Raw genomic sequence first — 15,232 nt, 5'->3', positions numbered from 1 at the left:
CTGCACAAATTCTTTCCTGGCTACTGCTACGTCCGTCCCAGCTCCCTCACTACCCCTTGTCTCACACAAGGTTGGCAGAAACGTTTCAGCTAAATTCACGATCGCGGGCCCGTGATGAACCTGTGAGTCCATGGGCGGGGCCTCAATGCTGGCAGGCTGACCTGTCAGTCTCACGACTGGGAACACGATTCCCCCGGCGAGGTCATTACCGAGCAAGACTTCCACGTCTTTCATCGGTAATTCGGACCTCACCCCGATCGTGACTAGTCCAGAGACCAGGTTGCTCTGTAAGTGTAGTGGTGCAAAGGGACTGACTCTGTCCCTTCCCCAACACCTTTGACCTCTACCTCCCCAGTCTCAGTCTCTGAGCTAAACTCTAATACACTCTTCAGTATTAGTGACTGACACGCTCCCGTGTCTCTCCAGATCCGCACTGGAACTGGTTTTAACCTCTCCTTCACTGACACCAATCCGGCCGAGATAAACCTCTCGTGCCCTTCCTGGACTTTTTCAGACCTGTCCTTCCCTAGCGGTTCGCTTAACAGCTCAATACAGCCATTCAACATTGCCGTTTTTCCTTTTCCTGTCTCCTTCTTTGGGGCAAAGCACCTGGACGCAAAGTGTCCGGCTTTCCCACAGTTATAACAGACGACCCCAGGAGACTTCCTACCAGACTGCTCCCGGTCTACCTTATCCTTTTCACTAGTCCCCGGCTTACTTTATGACTTTTCCGGCAGACTCTCCCCGCCGTCCTGACGACCCTTTTGGTAGCCTTTACTCGGGGCAAACTTCATTTTATGCGTCAACGCATACTCATCCGCTAACTTAGTTGCGGCTAACGTGGCTGCCTCTTTCTCATCGAGATAGGGTCTCATACCCTCAGGGACACAACCTTTAAACTGCTCAATCAGGATCAGTTGTAGCAGTCTGTCATAATCCCCCTCTACCCCCTTCGAGGCGCACCAACGCTCACAATATGTCTGCATCTCACGGGCAAACTCCAAATACGTGCGGTCCCACTGCTTCCTCGCATTCCGGAACCTCTGCCGGTATGCTTCCAGGACCAACTCATAAATCCTGAGGATGGCCTCTTTCACCACCTCATACCTCTGGGCATCTTCCGCGGATAAAGCTGAGTAAGCTTCTTGGGCCTTCCCTTTCAGTACACTCTGAAGTAAAACAACCCACTTATCCCTCGGCCAGTCCTGACTTATAGCCACTTTTTCGAAGTGGAGAAAGTACCGATCCACGTCGGTATCGTCAAATGGGGGAACCAGCCTAACCTCCTGGGTCGCCCGGAACCCTCCACCTTGGTTCGGCACGAGCCCCTGATCGGCCCTTATCTTTAACTTCTCTAGCTCAAATTCCTTTTCCCTCTGTTTCTCCTCTCTCTCCATCTGTCTGTCCCTCTCTTTCCCTTCGTGTTCTAACTGCCGTACCCGGAACTCGTGCTCGAGTCTCAGTTTTTCAAGCTGTACCTGTACTGCGTCTCCAGCAGGTTTTTCAATAGACACCACCCCCAGCTCACCTTGGGGAAACACACCTTTAGATACATAGTGCTCTACAATAGCTCTGTGTATCTCCTCTCTCCTCATTGTCAACTTCACCTTAGCAAGATTCAACCGTTTGGCCACAGCTATCAATTCCGATTTCCTGGCATCCTCTAATGCCTCCAAGGTCGGCGCCTTTATAAATTCCTCAGCCTCCATTTCTGCTGTTTGTCTTTTCTTTCTTTCGGGAATTTTAACCCAATCAATTTACTCCGTCCCAAATTTAGCGTTCAAAATCGCGGACGAGAACCCCACTTATGTTACGTACCCCGTAACTGGGTTGCCAAACCAGCAGAAATGGATCACTCAGTTGGAGTCTGGACTACTAGAACTAAGAAAGTTTTATTAAAGAAACAAGCAACACAGTAATCAAAAGGATAATAAATGCAACAGTTCTGCGATGATAAACACACATGTGCACAGAATTAAGATAACAGCATCAATCAAGCTCTATCGTTGTCTAGGGGTAAATGACCAAATTTCAAAGTGACTCAAAGTTCAGTCCAGTTTAGTAGTTCAGTTCGCAGTAATCGTTGCCATGGCGATGGACAAGGTGGGGGAAGAGAGAGATAGAACAGGAACAACTGATCATTCAGACACGGCTTCACTCACAGATCGGCGAGATGGCTCACAAGCAACTTTTGGGCGGGTCCTTGGTGATGTCACCTGAGGTCACCGACTGTGACCCCTCCTCCAGATGCAGTCGATCCTCTGCAGTGAACCTGGCACCGCGGCAAGGGCGGACACACACCGGGTTCCCGCTGATCGTACCTTTCCACCCTGGCCGTTGTCTGGTACTTCTCACCGACTCGTGAGAAGCGTACCGCTTCCAGGGTCTAGTTACCTTGGGTGGCGTGTGTGTCGCCTTAGCGAACTGGTCCCTTTTTATCCCCCTGCTGGGGTATCGCCTGTCCATCACTTCAAACAGTTCAGGGTTCAAAGGGGGAGCCGCTCCAGACAGCTCTCTCTCTCCCACATCCCTTCATTACACATCTCCAGACGCTGCTCCATTGTTCCTTATCTCTCCTTCCCCTGAGGGCAGGTGGCAGACCACTTGCTGATGTCACTGATGCTAACCCAGGCCAGCAAACATCTTAATTTTATGTGTATTCTCGTCACAGCACGTACATGCATGCGCACACACCTGCCCACACAAGGCTTCACGGTCATAGCAGTCTTTCTCGGGGTAAGCACAAGTTTAAAGCGAGCGTCTTTTTTTGTAAAAGCGAAAATCCTCTTTCGGTTAGCGAAAACAGGTAGGTCTTTCATAAAAGCGAAATGGTGTAAAGCGAACGTTTGTAAATTGTGAGACACCTGTATCAGAAAGAAGAAAGTAGCCTGGGAAACAATGGATTGCTTTAGGGACTATAGCTGTGATCTACACTTGTGAGAAGACCGGTGATGTTGGTGAAGTCCTAAATACTTATTTGTATTCTCCAAGGAGAAAGACATGGAAGAAACTGAGTTTAGGCAGGAGCATGTGGATAATCTGGATACGGTCCATACTAAGAAAGAGGATCTGTCAGGTGTCATGGGATGCATAAGTGTTGAGAAATAAAAACATTGAGCTGTAGTCAATAAACAGCATCCTGATGTAAGTGTTATTGTTATTATCCCAGTTATCCAAGGGCACATGAAGAGCCAGTGAGATCGCATCTACTGCAGACTTATTGTGCTAATGGGCAAAGTGCAGTGGGCCCAGATCCTCACTGAGGCAGGAGTTGATTTTAGCCATAGCCCACCTCTCAAAGCATTTAATCACTGTAGATATGAGTGCCACTGGATGACGGATCTTAAGGCAGCTCACCCTGCTCTTCTTGGGCATTGGTATGATTGTTGACCTTTTAAAGCAGGTGGGGACTTCTGACTGTAGTAATGAGAGATTGAAAATGTCTTTGAGTATACCCAGTTGGTTGGCACAGGTTTTCAGAGCCTTGCCAGGTACTCCATCGGGGCTTGTCGCCTTGCTAGGGTTCACCCTTTTGAAAGATGTTCTGACGTTGGCCTCTGAGATAGATAGAGACCACAGGATCACCGGGTGCTGCAGGGATCCTGTAGTTTTATTCTCCCTTTCAAAGCGGGTATAAGAGGTGATGAGCTCATCTGGGAGCGAAGCATCACTGCCATTCATTAGGTTTTGTTTTGTAGGAAGTAATGGCCCGTAAATGCTGCCAGAGTTGACATCTCATTCTGCCTCTAACCTCAATCGGAATTGTCCTTTTGCTCTTGAGGTAGCCTTCCATAGGTCGTACTTCTTGTGTAGTCCTGGATCAACGGACTTGAATGCCACAGATCTGGCTCTCAGCAAACCAGGAGTCTCCTGGTTCATACACATCATTTGATTCTGGTACGTATGGTATGCTCTCGTAGGCTCACGCACTTCCACACGGGTTTTAATGAAGTCACTGACAAATCTGGTATATTCATTCAGACTCGGAGATCAATCTGTGAATACTGTACAGTCCACCAACTCAAAGAAGTCCTGAAAGCCCTCCTCCACCTTCCTTGGCCATGCCACCTTGGTCCTCTCTGTTGGTGCTGTGGTCTTTGGTCTCAGGGAGTAGAAGTACAGCCAGATGCTCAGACTTTATCCAAAGTGTGGGTGTGGGATGGTACAGGAAGCACTCCTGATGGTAGTACAACCGTAGCCAGTGTGTTGGCTCCTCTGGTTCTGCGAGTGACATGTTGGTGATAATTGTTTCAAGACCTTTTTCAAGCTGGTGATAAAATGATACAGAAGTCACCAGTGTGTGCTAGGTCATGCCTGTTGATTATGTTGCTCAGTTTGTCCAGAGCGTGTTTGACATGGACCTGAATGGACTGTACACCGCTTCAAAGATCAGATCAAATTGGTTCTAAAACTAACTGGCACTGATAGCTAGAGGGATCTCTGAGCCCAAGAGCAGACCCCTACCCCTGCTGCATATTGAATCAGTCTGAACCTGGCAGGTCCTGCTTGGAAGAGGAGGTTGGACAAGCATTTGAGGGAAAGGGGAATAGAGTGTTTTAGATCAGGAAGGTTAGGATGAAGATTGCGAACAAATGGCAAAGTGGCTTCTCTCTGAGCTATGTATCCTCTCATACGGAGTATGATCCCTTTGTAATTTGGATTCTTTTTTATGTAAGAGGGGAAGAAGCTATTCCTGAATCACTGAGTGTGTACCTTCAGGCTTCTATACCTCCTTCCCGATGGTAGCAATGAGAACAAGGCATTACCTGGGTGTTGGGTGTCCTTGATGAAGGATGCCACCTTTCTGAGGCATCACTCCTTGAAGATGTGCTGGATGCTACGAAGGCTAGTGCCCATGATGGAGCTGACTAAGTTTATAACTCTCTGCGGCTTACTTTGATCCCGTGCAGTGCCCCCCCCCCGCCCCCATACCAGACGGTTAGAATGGTCTCCATGTTACATAAGTAGAATTTTTTTTTCTTTTTCCGGAGGCATACCAAATCTCAAATTCCGAATTAAATACAGTGACTGTCGTGCCACCTTTGTAGCTGCCTCAATAAGTTGGGTCCAGGTTAGGTCCGCAGAGATCCGGTAATTTGAAATTGCTCACTCTCTCCTCTTCTGATCTCTCTATGAGGACTGATGTGTATTCCCCCCTCTTACCCTATATGAAGTCCTCAATCAGCTCTTTGGTCTTACTGATGTTGAGTGCAACGTTGTTGCTGTGATACCATCCAAAAAGCTGGTATATCTCACTCCCGTACGCCCTCTCGTCTCCATCTGAGATTCTACCAACAATGGTTGTATCATCAGCAAACTTATAGATGGTATTTGAGCTACACCTAGCCACACAGTCGTGGGTGTAGAAAATGTAGAGCAGTCAGCTAAACACACATCCCTCAGGTGTGCCAGTGTGGATTGTTAGGAGGGTGGAGGTGTTATTTCCCATCCGCGCAGATTGTGGTCTTATCCTTAGGAAGCCGAGGATCCAGTGCGGCGGGAGTTTCAGAGGCCCAGGGTCTGGAGCTTTACGATTAGAACTATAGGAATGATTTTTGTTAAATGCTGAGCTGTAGCCAATAAACAACATTTTAACCGACATATTTGTGTTGTCCAGATGATCCAAGGCCTTATGAAGAGACAATGAGATAGTCCACTTTCGCTGCTTTTATTCTTTATATATCTGCAAAGTATTTTAATATCCTCTTTTAATATTATTGGCTAGCTTACCTCTGTATTTCATCTTTTTCTCTTTATGCTTTTTTTAGTTGCCTTCTGTTGGTCTTTAGTCCACTATGATACTGTTGAGGGATCAGGACATCTGCAGAAGGACTTGGACAGATGGTGAGAATGGGCAAAGCAGTGGCAGATGGAATGCAGTGCAGAGAAGTGTATGGTCACACATTTTGGTAGAAGGACGAAAGGCATAGGCTGTTTTCTAAACAGGGAAACCAGAGGTGCAAAGGGACTTTAAAGTCCATGTGGAGGATTCCCTAAAGGTTAACTTGCAGACTGAGTCTGTGGTAAGGAAGGCAAAAGCAGTCTTAGCATTCATCTTGATATGAATAGTATATAACAGCTAGGGCGTGCTGCTGAGGCTTTATCAGGCGCTAGTCAGGTTACGAGGAGAAGGCAGGAGAATGAGTTTGAGAGGGGTAATAAATCAGCCAAGTTGGAATGATGGAGCAAACTTGATGGGCCAAGTGTCCTAGTTCTACTCCTATGCCTTATGCTCTTATATATACTGAAAGGTGCTGTAAAAAGGTCAGCAATATCTTAAAGGATGCCACCCATCCTGCTCATAGACTGTTTTTTCCACTCCCGTCAAGGAGGAGACTATACCAGGATCACCAAACTCAAACCTAGTTACTTTCCTCAAGCAACAAAGCTGATCTTCACCTCCACCCACTAGCACTGGACAATACCCCACCCCCCGTCACCACTATCAATTCCTGTTAGAGTCACCTGATTAACAGACACTGCTGTGTCTAACATTGCTTTATGGACGTACAAACAGTCTATGCATATATGCTATTTTATGTGTTTGTACTTGCCTTGTTTTTTTGTCTATGATATGTTTTTTTTTGCTGTGCTGCATGGATCCCAAGTAACAATTATTTCATTGTCCTTTACATTTTTGTTCTGGAAATTGCATTAAACAGTCTTAAATACTGAATTTTAAATCTTAAAAAAAAACCTTCATTCACTTTACTTGTCAATTTGAGATTAATGTCATGTGCACAAGAATGGTGAGATTCATGGAGTCACAGAAAGGTACAGTACAGAAACAGGCCCTTTTGTCATCTAATTCATGCCAAACCATTTAAACTGCCTACTCCCAATAACCTGCACCGAGACCATAGCCCTCCATACCTCTACCAACCATGTACTTATCCAAACTTCTTATAAACGTTGGAATTGAGCTTGCATGTACTACTTGTGCTGGCAGCTCATTCCACACTCTCATGACCCTCTGAGTGAAGGCATTTCCCCTCATGTTCCCCTTAAACTTCTCACCTTTCACCCTTAACCCATAATCTCTGGTTGTGGTCCCACCCAACCTCAGTGGAAAAAGCCTGCTTGCATTTACCCAATCTATACTCCTCATAATTTTATATACCTCTATCAAATCTCCTCTCAATCTTCTACCTTCTAAGGAATAAAGTTCTAACCTGTTCAATCTTTCCTAATGACTTGGGTCCTCCAGACCTGGCAACATACTTATAAATTTTCTCTGCACCCTTTCAACCTTATTTACATCTTTCCTGTAGGTAGGTGACCAAAACTGCACACGATACTCCAAATTAGGCCTTACCAATGTCTTTTGCAACTTCAACAACATCCCATTTCGTAATTAGATTTATGAAGGCCAAAGTGCCCAAAGCTTTCGTTATGACCCTGTCTACCTGTGCACCATTTTTATGGACGTATTCCTTCGTTCTTCTGCATTCCCCAGTACCCTACCGTTCATTGTGTAAAACCTACCCAGGTTGGTCCTACCAAAGTGCAAAATCTCGCACTTGTCTAGATTAAATTCCATCTGCCATTTTTCAGCCCATTTTTTCAGCTGGTCCAGATCCCACTGCAAGCCATGATAGCCTTCCTCTCTGTCCACTACACCCCCAGTCTTGGTGTCATCCGCAAATTTGCTGATCCAGTTCACCACATTATCATCCAGATCATTGATATAGATGAGAAACAAGAATGGACCCAGCACCGATCCCTGCAGCACACTACTAGTCTAGTCAGAGAGGTAACCACCTAGTAGCACTTTCAGGCTTCTCCCACAGAGCCAACGTCCAATCCAGTTTACTACCTCATCTTGAATGCGGGGTGACTGAACCTTCTTGACCAACCACTCATGTGGGAGCTTGCATCCTTGGGATATTGAAATACGGCTGGTTGGTGACCCCCCCAGGAGCGGGTCCCATCACTGCAAAGAACCAAAGTTTGAGTGTAGCTCTCAGTCAGGGTCTTTGATAGAATCCCATCTACTTTAAAAAGAGAAAAGAGAAACATTAAAGGTAGAAGTAAGCTGTTACTGCAGATGAGCTTGGAGAAATCACTGTCTCATGCCATCTTAGCTCCGCCCCATTGCTATTTTATTTCTGCCCACAGTGGAACAACATTGGCTATCCTCTAAGCCTCTGGTACCTCACCCGATGCTTAAGATGATTTACATATCTCTGCTAGAGCCCCGGCAATTTCTGCACTTCCTCCCGCAGGGTCTGAGTTTTTTAGTGTAATGAAAAGCTTGCAGCACCATTGCAAGGTATGTGGGTACAGATAACAACACAGAGTATAAATTATACCTCACTGTGGCAAAAAAATCTGACAAAGCAAGACCTTAATGCAAAAGAAAAAAAGACACCTATACTTCCTTCATCTTGAGAATGAGGAAAAACAGGGACAGACATATTTTTTAGCATTGCGGTGTTCCCCAAAATATTATGGACTATCTAGATGCCAAAAATCTATTCCTGGCATAAATTTTCCAAATAACTGCTGTCTTGGGGAGCCTCCACGGTCTTGGCCATATAGGACCTTTGTCCTGAAGGTGGCCTCCTCAGACAAAATACTGTCAGTAAAACTGGCTTCAGAATCTCTTGCCTCACCAACTACTATGCTGTCCTTTGCCATCGCTGTCACAGCCGCACTGGAGTTTGCCACAGTAGTGCTTGTATTAGCCACATGCCCTTTGAGGGCTGGCTCCTGAAGTCACAACCATGTGATGAAGTGGAGACAGCTGTGGAACATTGCAATAGATTTCAGTAGCAAACATTTAAGCTTGAAAGCCACAGCATTTGGCTGCTGTACCCAGCAATGTTCTTTAATTAAGGTCATATTAGAAAATCCAAAACCAGGAATTTGGAAAGCAATGTGAGAGCTCAGTAGCTTTAACAAAACTATTGATAGTGTCAGCTGGCAAAGTTCAGGAAACAGCTTTGTTGTTTATCTGTGGCTTTCTCATTTTGTAGGCAAGGCTTGTTCTGCTCACTCATATGAATGAAGTCCCTCAAGCAAGGCCCTGGCATTTTGCAGAGCTTTACTCAATGATTTGTGGAAGCTCCTTCTGGGAGGTAAATGTGGGCTGATAGTGGCAAGTGGAGATGGCATGCCATACTCCAGTATTTCTGGGCCATGAAATCTCTTTCTGCACTCTGTCTTGGTACTTAGTGCTCCAGGAACCTCTACCCATATGACTGAACTGATCTCATACATTGACCACCGAATGTCCCCCGCATTTTCTGTTTTTTTTTATTTCATACTTAGTGTTCTGATCTCAGTGCCTAGTCTCCTATCAACCAGGAAAGTCTGTGAATCCAGGTTCACAGAACTCTGAAGTTTCTGTGCTCTGTTCCTGCAGAAAGCTGTCTAGAATCCCCCCAACATGAATACAGAAACGCTGCCTTAAATGAATCACTTGCTTGCACAGAAGCTATTCATTGAGGTGCATAGTAGTACTGTACCTCCATTACATAGGTCATAGAAAGTCGAACATGGGAATGCATGCTTTCAATCCATCGAGTTCACACCAACATTTGAACACCATTTGCATTAATCCTACAAGTACTATAATCCCATTTCATTCTCATCAGCACTTTTCAGTATCTGCCACTCATCAGTACTGGGGGAATCTACAGTGGCCAATCAGCTGATGTTGGAGGGAAAACCAGGAAGCCAGTATGGGTAGAAACTGGATATGTAACAGACTAGAAAGATATTATATTTTTACTAAATTGGCATTTTTCTGATCCTTGGATTAAAAAAGATAGAAGTCTGTGTGAGTTCAACACCATGATGATTGATGAGGAAGGACACTAATCAGGCTCAGCAGTGATCACAAATAGCTCTGCTTCTGAAGGAGAGGGTTAAGGAAGGACATGGAATGAAGACAATAAGAAAGAAAATAATTTTCGAGAGATATAGCACAGCAACAGGCCCTTCATCTCACTGAGTCTGCATCAATCATCAACCACTGATAGACTTTATCGAATGTTTTACTTTATACCTCCTGCTTTACTTTATTCCACCCACATTCTCACCAGCGCCCTCTAGTTTCTAATATTTGCCCACACATGTGGGCCAAATTAGAGTAGCCAGTTAACCAACCAACCTTCGTGTTTTTGGGATGGGAGGAAACTGAAGAACCTGGAGGAAACCCAGATAGTCCCAGGGAGAATGTACGAACTCCACTTAGACATGAGCCGAGTTCGTGATCGGTCCTAGTCTCTAAGGCTGTGAGACAGCAACTCCACTTGTGTCACCATGTTGCCCATAGCTTGTACAGGTATTTGTAGTTTTGTAGAAAGTGTTCTTGGATTATTTATGGAATTGGTTTTGTCATGGGGAGTCGGCAACATGATGTAAGTAAATAGGTTTGTATTTTGTGTCCTTATGGATGGAGCAGATTTTGTTGTGCTCATAAAGTATGAAATACTTGCACTCTCATTAATAAACCCAAGTATGTACTTAAAGTGGATAAAGCATTGCTGAAATACAAATGGATTTCTTAAAAAAAATGTAGTTTTGTTAACTTAATAGTAGAGTTCCTCTGCTGAGTGTTAGATCTTAAATAATCCTTTTAATAGTAACTTACATAAGTTATTTTGAGGGAAACAAATGGTTATGTTTTCTATATTTCAGGAAGGAGATTGCCAAGGTTCTACAAAGCTCTTACCTGCGTGGCTTGAATATGGCCTCATTCTTTGTAGCAAGCAAGATAATATTATTTTTTACCTTCCTGGTGTACGTGCTGCTTGGCAACACTATCACAGCAAGCCGTGTGTTTGTCACAGTGTCACTGTACGGTGCTGTAAGACTCACAGTCACCTTATTCTTCCCAGCAGCTATTCAAACTGCTTCTGAGGGAATGATCAGCATAAGAAGGATAAAGGTATGTCAAGTATTGAAAATAAAACTTCATTGTAATTCTTCTCCACAAATGCAAATTTATTGCTTTTGAGTTTTCATGGATATGATAAAAGATATTATGCAGAAAACAAATACAGCACAAGTTACGGCAGTGAAGATATAATGAATATTTTGTGAGCAGAAGTTTGGAGAAATAGTTTATAAAAATACCTTATTAAGAGCATTGCAGTTGGAATAGGCAGTTTGACTTTCCATTTATGCTGGCTAACCTTTAGCCTAACTCTCGTTTTCTTCGATTCCATGACCTAAATAGCTTTACCTAACAATTTACTAATCTCAGATTTGTAGTTTTGAATTAATCTAGTCGTTTTGAAGAGAAATGCTCTGGTTTCCACTGACTGAAGGAGTGCTGCTTGAAGTTACTTCTGTGTGGCTCCAACGTTGATTTTAAGCTTATGATCTCTTTTCAGCACAAGGATATCCACACAAGGTCACTGTCTACCCTTTAAAATGGTTCAAACAGAATGTGTAGCACAGAGTGCAGCTTTTACAGAATGTAAAGATAGGAATTTATTGTGCAAGGGAAATTACTGATGAGGGAGAGATTCATTTTCATAAACAGCAAATTAAATTAGTAACTGATAACCTACTTAACCAGGAAAACAGAAGTTTTGTAAGTGATGACCTGGGCAAGGAGTTGCATATTAATTCTTCTTGTAAATAGAGGCTTGACAGATTTATTCGTCACACAGAATGTACTTCCTGTGCCAAATGAGAAATACAGAATGTTTCTCTCATCCAGAACAACATGTTCAGGCAATGTTGCCCACCGATAAAAATGCAAGATTCAGATATTGGACATGGAGCAACATTTTAGTTATGTGGAGAGCTGAGGGTGGGTGCCAGTGGTAGCATAGGAGTTAGCGCCAAGCTGTTGCAGCTTCGGGTGGACTTTGGAGTTCAATTCCGGCGCTGGCTGTACGTCGGCTCTGTGACTGCATGTGTTCTCTGGGTGCTTTGGTTTCCTCCTATGTTCTAAAGACCTACAGGTTATTTGGTCATTGTAAATTGTCCCATGATTAGGCTAGGATCAAATGGGGGGGGGGTTGCTGAGCAGGGCACTCGTGCTGGAAGGACCTGTCTGCTCAGTATCTCTAAATAAATAAAGAAATAAAACTATGTGATGTGGTCATTTCAAACTTGGCCATTTTTAGGTAGAGCAGGAATGATTAACCAGTAGATAGACCTCAAGAAGCACACGAGCAGTGGTTGAGTTTACTGAAAGTAACACTGTAATTGGTATCAAATTGTAATTCAGAATTTTTATGAACAGCTATGCAGGCAAATTTAATAAATTGTATTTGTTTAAATCTGTTTCATTTTTGTCAGGCGTGCATAGGCAGGCACCTCCCAATCTCCACCCAGCTAACAGGGATCACGTCACTCATTTCCAACTCATCGTCTGCAGCTTACTTAAACCTAGCTCTCATCCATAGTCCTTGTTCACCTAGTGAACCAGCCAGCCTCAACCAGTTGACTCATAGGGTCAAATATCTGTTCTGTCTTGTTTTGTGGCCCCTTGTGGCTTGGTAGTTTGCAGTTTATGATTAAAGTGATCACCCACCTCTATATTATTTCCACTGCTCTGCATTTGTGTCAAGTCTCCTGTATATTTCCTGACAGGTCCCTGTCAGACCTGCACAGATAGACACTTCCCAGTGTGCACCCAGCTAAAAGGAGTCACCTGCCACTCATTCCCAACTCATCACCTGTGCAGCCTGTTTAAACCCAGCTGTCACTGACAGTCACGGTTCATCTATTCTATCAGGAACAAGAGAGAATGGATACATAACACGACAGGGCAACAAGTTAACTGAAGACTAGGAGCAGCTGGTTGAGGCTGGCTGGTTCGATGTGTGAACAAGGGCTGTGGATGAGAGCTGGGTTTAAATAGGCTACAGGTGATGAGTTGGAAACCACTAGCACATGACATTTGTTAGTTGGGTGAAAGCTGGAAGATACCTGCCTGTGTAGGCCTGACAGCTTCAGTATTTTTTAAATTCAGCTTTTACTTCAAAGCAAAATACTGCATGTGCTAGAAAACTTGAAAAAGAAACAGAAATTCTCTCTGTTACTGGAATTCTCTATTTTTGTCTAAAATTATTTTATATTTTTCAAATATTCTTTGGCAATATAAATACATTTATTAGTAATTGGCTTGTGTTTTGTGAATTTAACAGGAATTTTTGATTCTCGAAGAAATTAAGAAACCCAGTGAAGACGTGAATAACCATGAAAATGAGTATTCAGTTCACATACAAGATCTCACATGCTATTGGGACAAGGTAAAATGAGAACATAAAATGGAAGCTTTTCTGAAATTCAATCTGATTTTTTCCTTGGAACTACTTATTCATTAAAAGTTTTTCTCAAATTCTTTCTTCCCTATTTCAACTATGTTGACAACTAGCTTACCTGTATGTGAGGGATACTTGGCCTTATGTTAACCTGGTTGCTGTACAGGATTAGCAAGAAATCAGTTAAATTACCCATTGATGGATTATTAGTAAATTATAGCTACTGACTTGCCCTCACTCCACCCCCCAAGAGTATCTGTGGGACAAAACCTTCAGCAGTGTATGGTGATGGGAATGAAAAGGAAGATGTCCTCTTTTATTCCCTCACCCTCCCTAACTCCTCCAATCCCCTGTCCTTCCAAATCACATACTCTGTTTTTCCTCATTTCCTCTTTTGCCTGTTTCTGTCACCCTCTCTGAAGCTGCGTACTGTTAAGGTAAAAGTGATACGTTGGAGGGTGTTATTCCTCAGAGTAGTTCTAAAGTTGGCAGGACCTGCACAGGGCTCTGAGGAATGTGTAGTTCAGCAAGTGACATAGGGTTACAAGTACATAATTTCCTGAAACTGGCGACGGGACTGGACAAGGTGGTGAAGAAGTCACGTGCCATGCTTTCCTTTGTCAGACAGGGCATTGAGTACAAGAGCTATGATGTCATGCTGCAGCAGTGGGGAGATTGTCCCTGGAGTATTATGTGCAATTCTGGTCACTAGCGAATTGGTTAGCATAATGCTTTACAATGCCAGTGTTGTTGCCACTGGTTGTAAGGGATTTTTACGTCCTCCTCATGATCACCACTGGCTGCTCCGATTTTCTCCCATATTCCAAAGACTTATGGATCAGTAAGTTGTGGGCATGCTACATTGGTGCCAGAAGCAGGTCTGTCCTAGCCTACCCTTGGACTGTGTTGGTTGTTGACACAAATGACGCATTTCACTGTCTAATCTAATCTAACTATACTACAGGAAAGAAGCATTAAGATAGAGAGAATTCAGAAAAGATTCACAAGAATGCTGCTGGGATTGGAGGGCGTGAGGTATAAGGAGAGATGGATTGGGTGGGGCTTGTTTTCCTTGGAGCAAAGGATGCTGACAGATTTATACCATCATAAGTGACGGGTAAGGTTGATTGTCAGTCAGACTAGAGGAGTCTAAAACTAGAGGGCATTAGTTTAAGCTGAGAAGGGAAAGCTTTAAAGAGGAACTGAGGACACAAGAGGGTCTGTAGAAGTGACGCTGATCAGAGAAAATTGGAAAAAGTACTGTGCCATTCCTCAGCATCCTACGTTCCTGCGAAAAACAGCCAAAGCCTATCCAGTCTCTTCTTGTAACTCAAGCCCTCTAATCCAGTAGCATCCTGTGAACCTCTTCTGCATGTGCCAATTGCTGTAATCAATGCCCTGACCAATGAAGGGATACTTGAAAAGTCTCCACCACGCTGTCTACTGGTGTCATCACTTTCAGGAAGCAATGTACTTGTACTCCTGGGTCTCTCAGTTCTACAGCTGTCTCCTGGGCCATGCAATTTACTGTGTAGATTCCTGCCCTGGTTTAACTTCACACTTGTTCCATTCGCCAGTTCTTGGCTCCTCCATTGGCTCCCTAACCCTAACCCTAACCCTAACCCTAACCATTCTTCACCTCCTCCATTCATTTGGATTCTCTTGTAATCGTAGATTCATTAAATCCTTGAATTATAAACTGTGGGAAAAGGGCTTTCAGTCCAACCTGTCCTGCAAGTCAAGTTGCTTATGTGGGCTAGTACCAATTGCTTATGTGTGGCCAAATTCCCTCTAAGTTTTTCCAGTCCAAGTTGTCCAAATGTCTTTTAAATATTGCAATTGTACCTGCTTCCCAAATCCTTTTTATCAATTCTGCTCTGCTGCACTAAGATCTGTTTTCTTGCTGAAGTTTATACCTCATTGATAACCTCTGTAAATAATTTCCAATTGTTGCTTTCAGTGCAATGCCAAGAGAGCTGATGGGCACAAATAGGTCACAA

General features: G+C 43.9%; 1 protein-coding gene across 2 annotated transcripts in view; it reads left to right on the top strand.

Annotated features, from left to right (window-relative positions):
• abcc4 (ATP binding cassette subfamily C member 4 (PEL blood group)) overlaps positions 1-15,232 on the top strand; it is a 349,901-nt gene that overhangs the window by 114,915 nt on the left and 219,754 nt on the right. For both annotated transcript variants that reach the window (XM_063048526.1, XM_063048527.1), the window contains exons 8-9: positions 10,648-10,897; positions 13,116-13,220. In XM_063048526.1, coding sequence (XP_062904596.1) covers positions 10,648-10,897; positions 13,116-13,220 — 355 coding nt within the window. The remainder of the gene's footprint in view (positions 1-10,647; positions 10,898-13,115; positions 13,221-15,232) is intronic.

The sequence above is a fragment of the Mobula hypostoma genome, chromosome 5, assembly GCF_963921235.1.
Source record: "Mobula hypostoma chromosome 5, sMobHyp1.1, whole genome shotgun sequence".
Lineage (NCBI taxonomy): Eukaryota > Metazoa > Chordata > Chondrichthyes > Myliobatiformes > Myliobatidae > Mobula > Mobula hypostoma.
The sequence above is the reverse complement of the archived record's forward strand: the minus strand, read 5'-3'. Positions and strand labels throughout refer to the sequence as shown.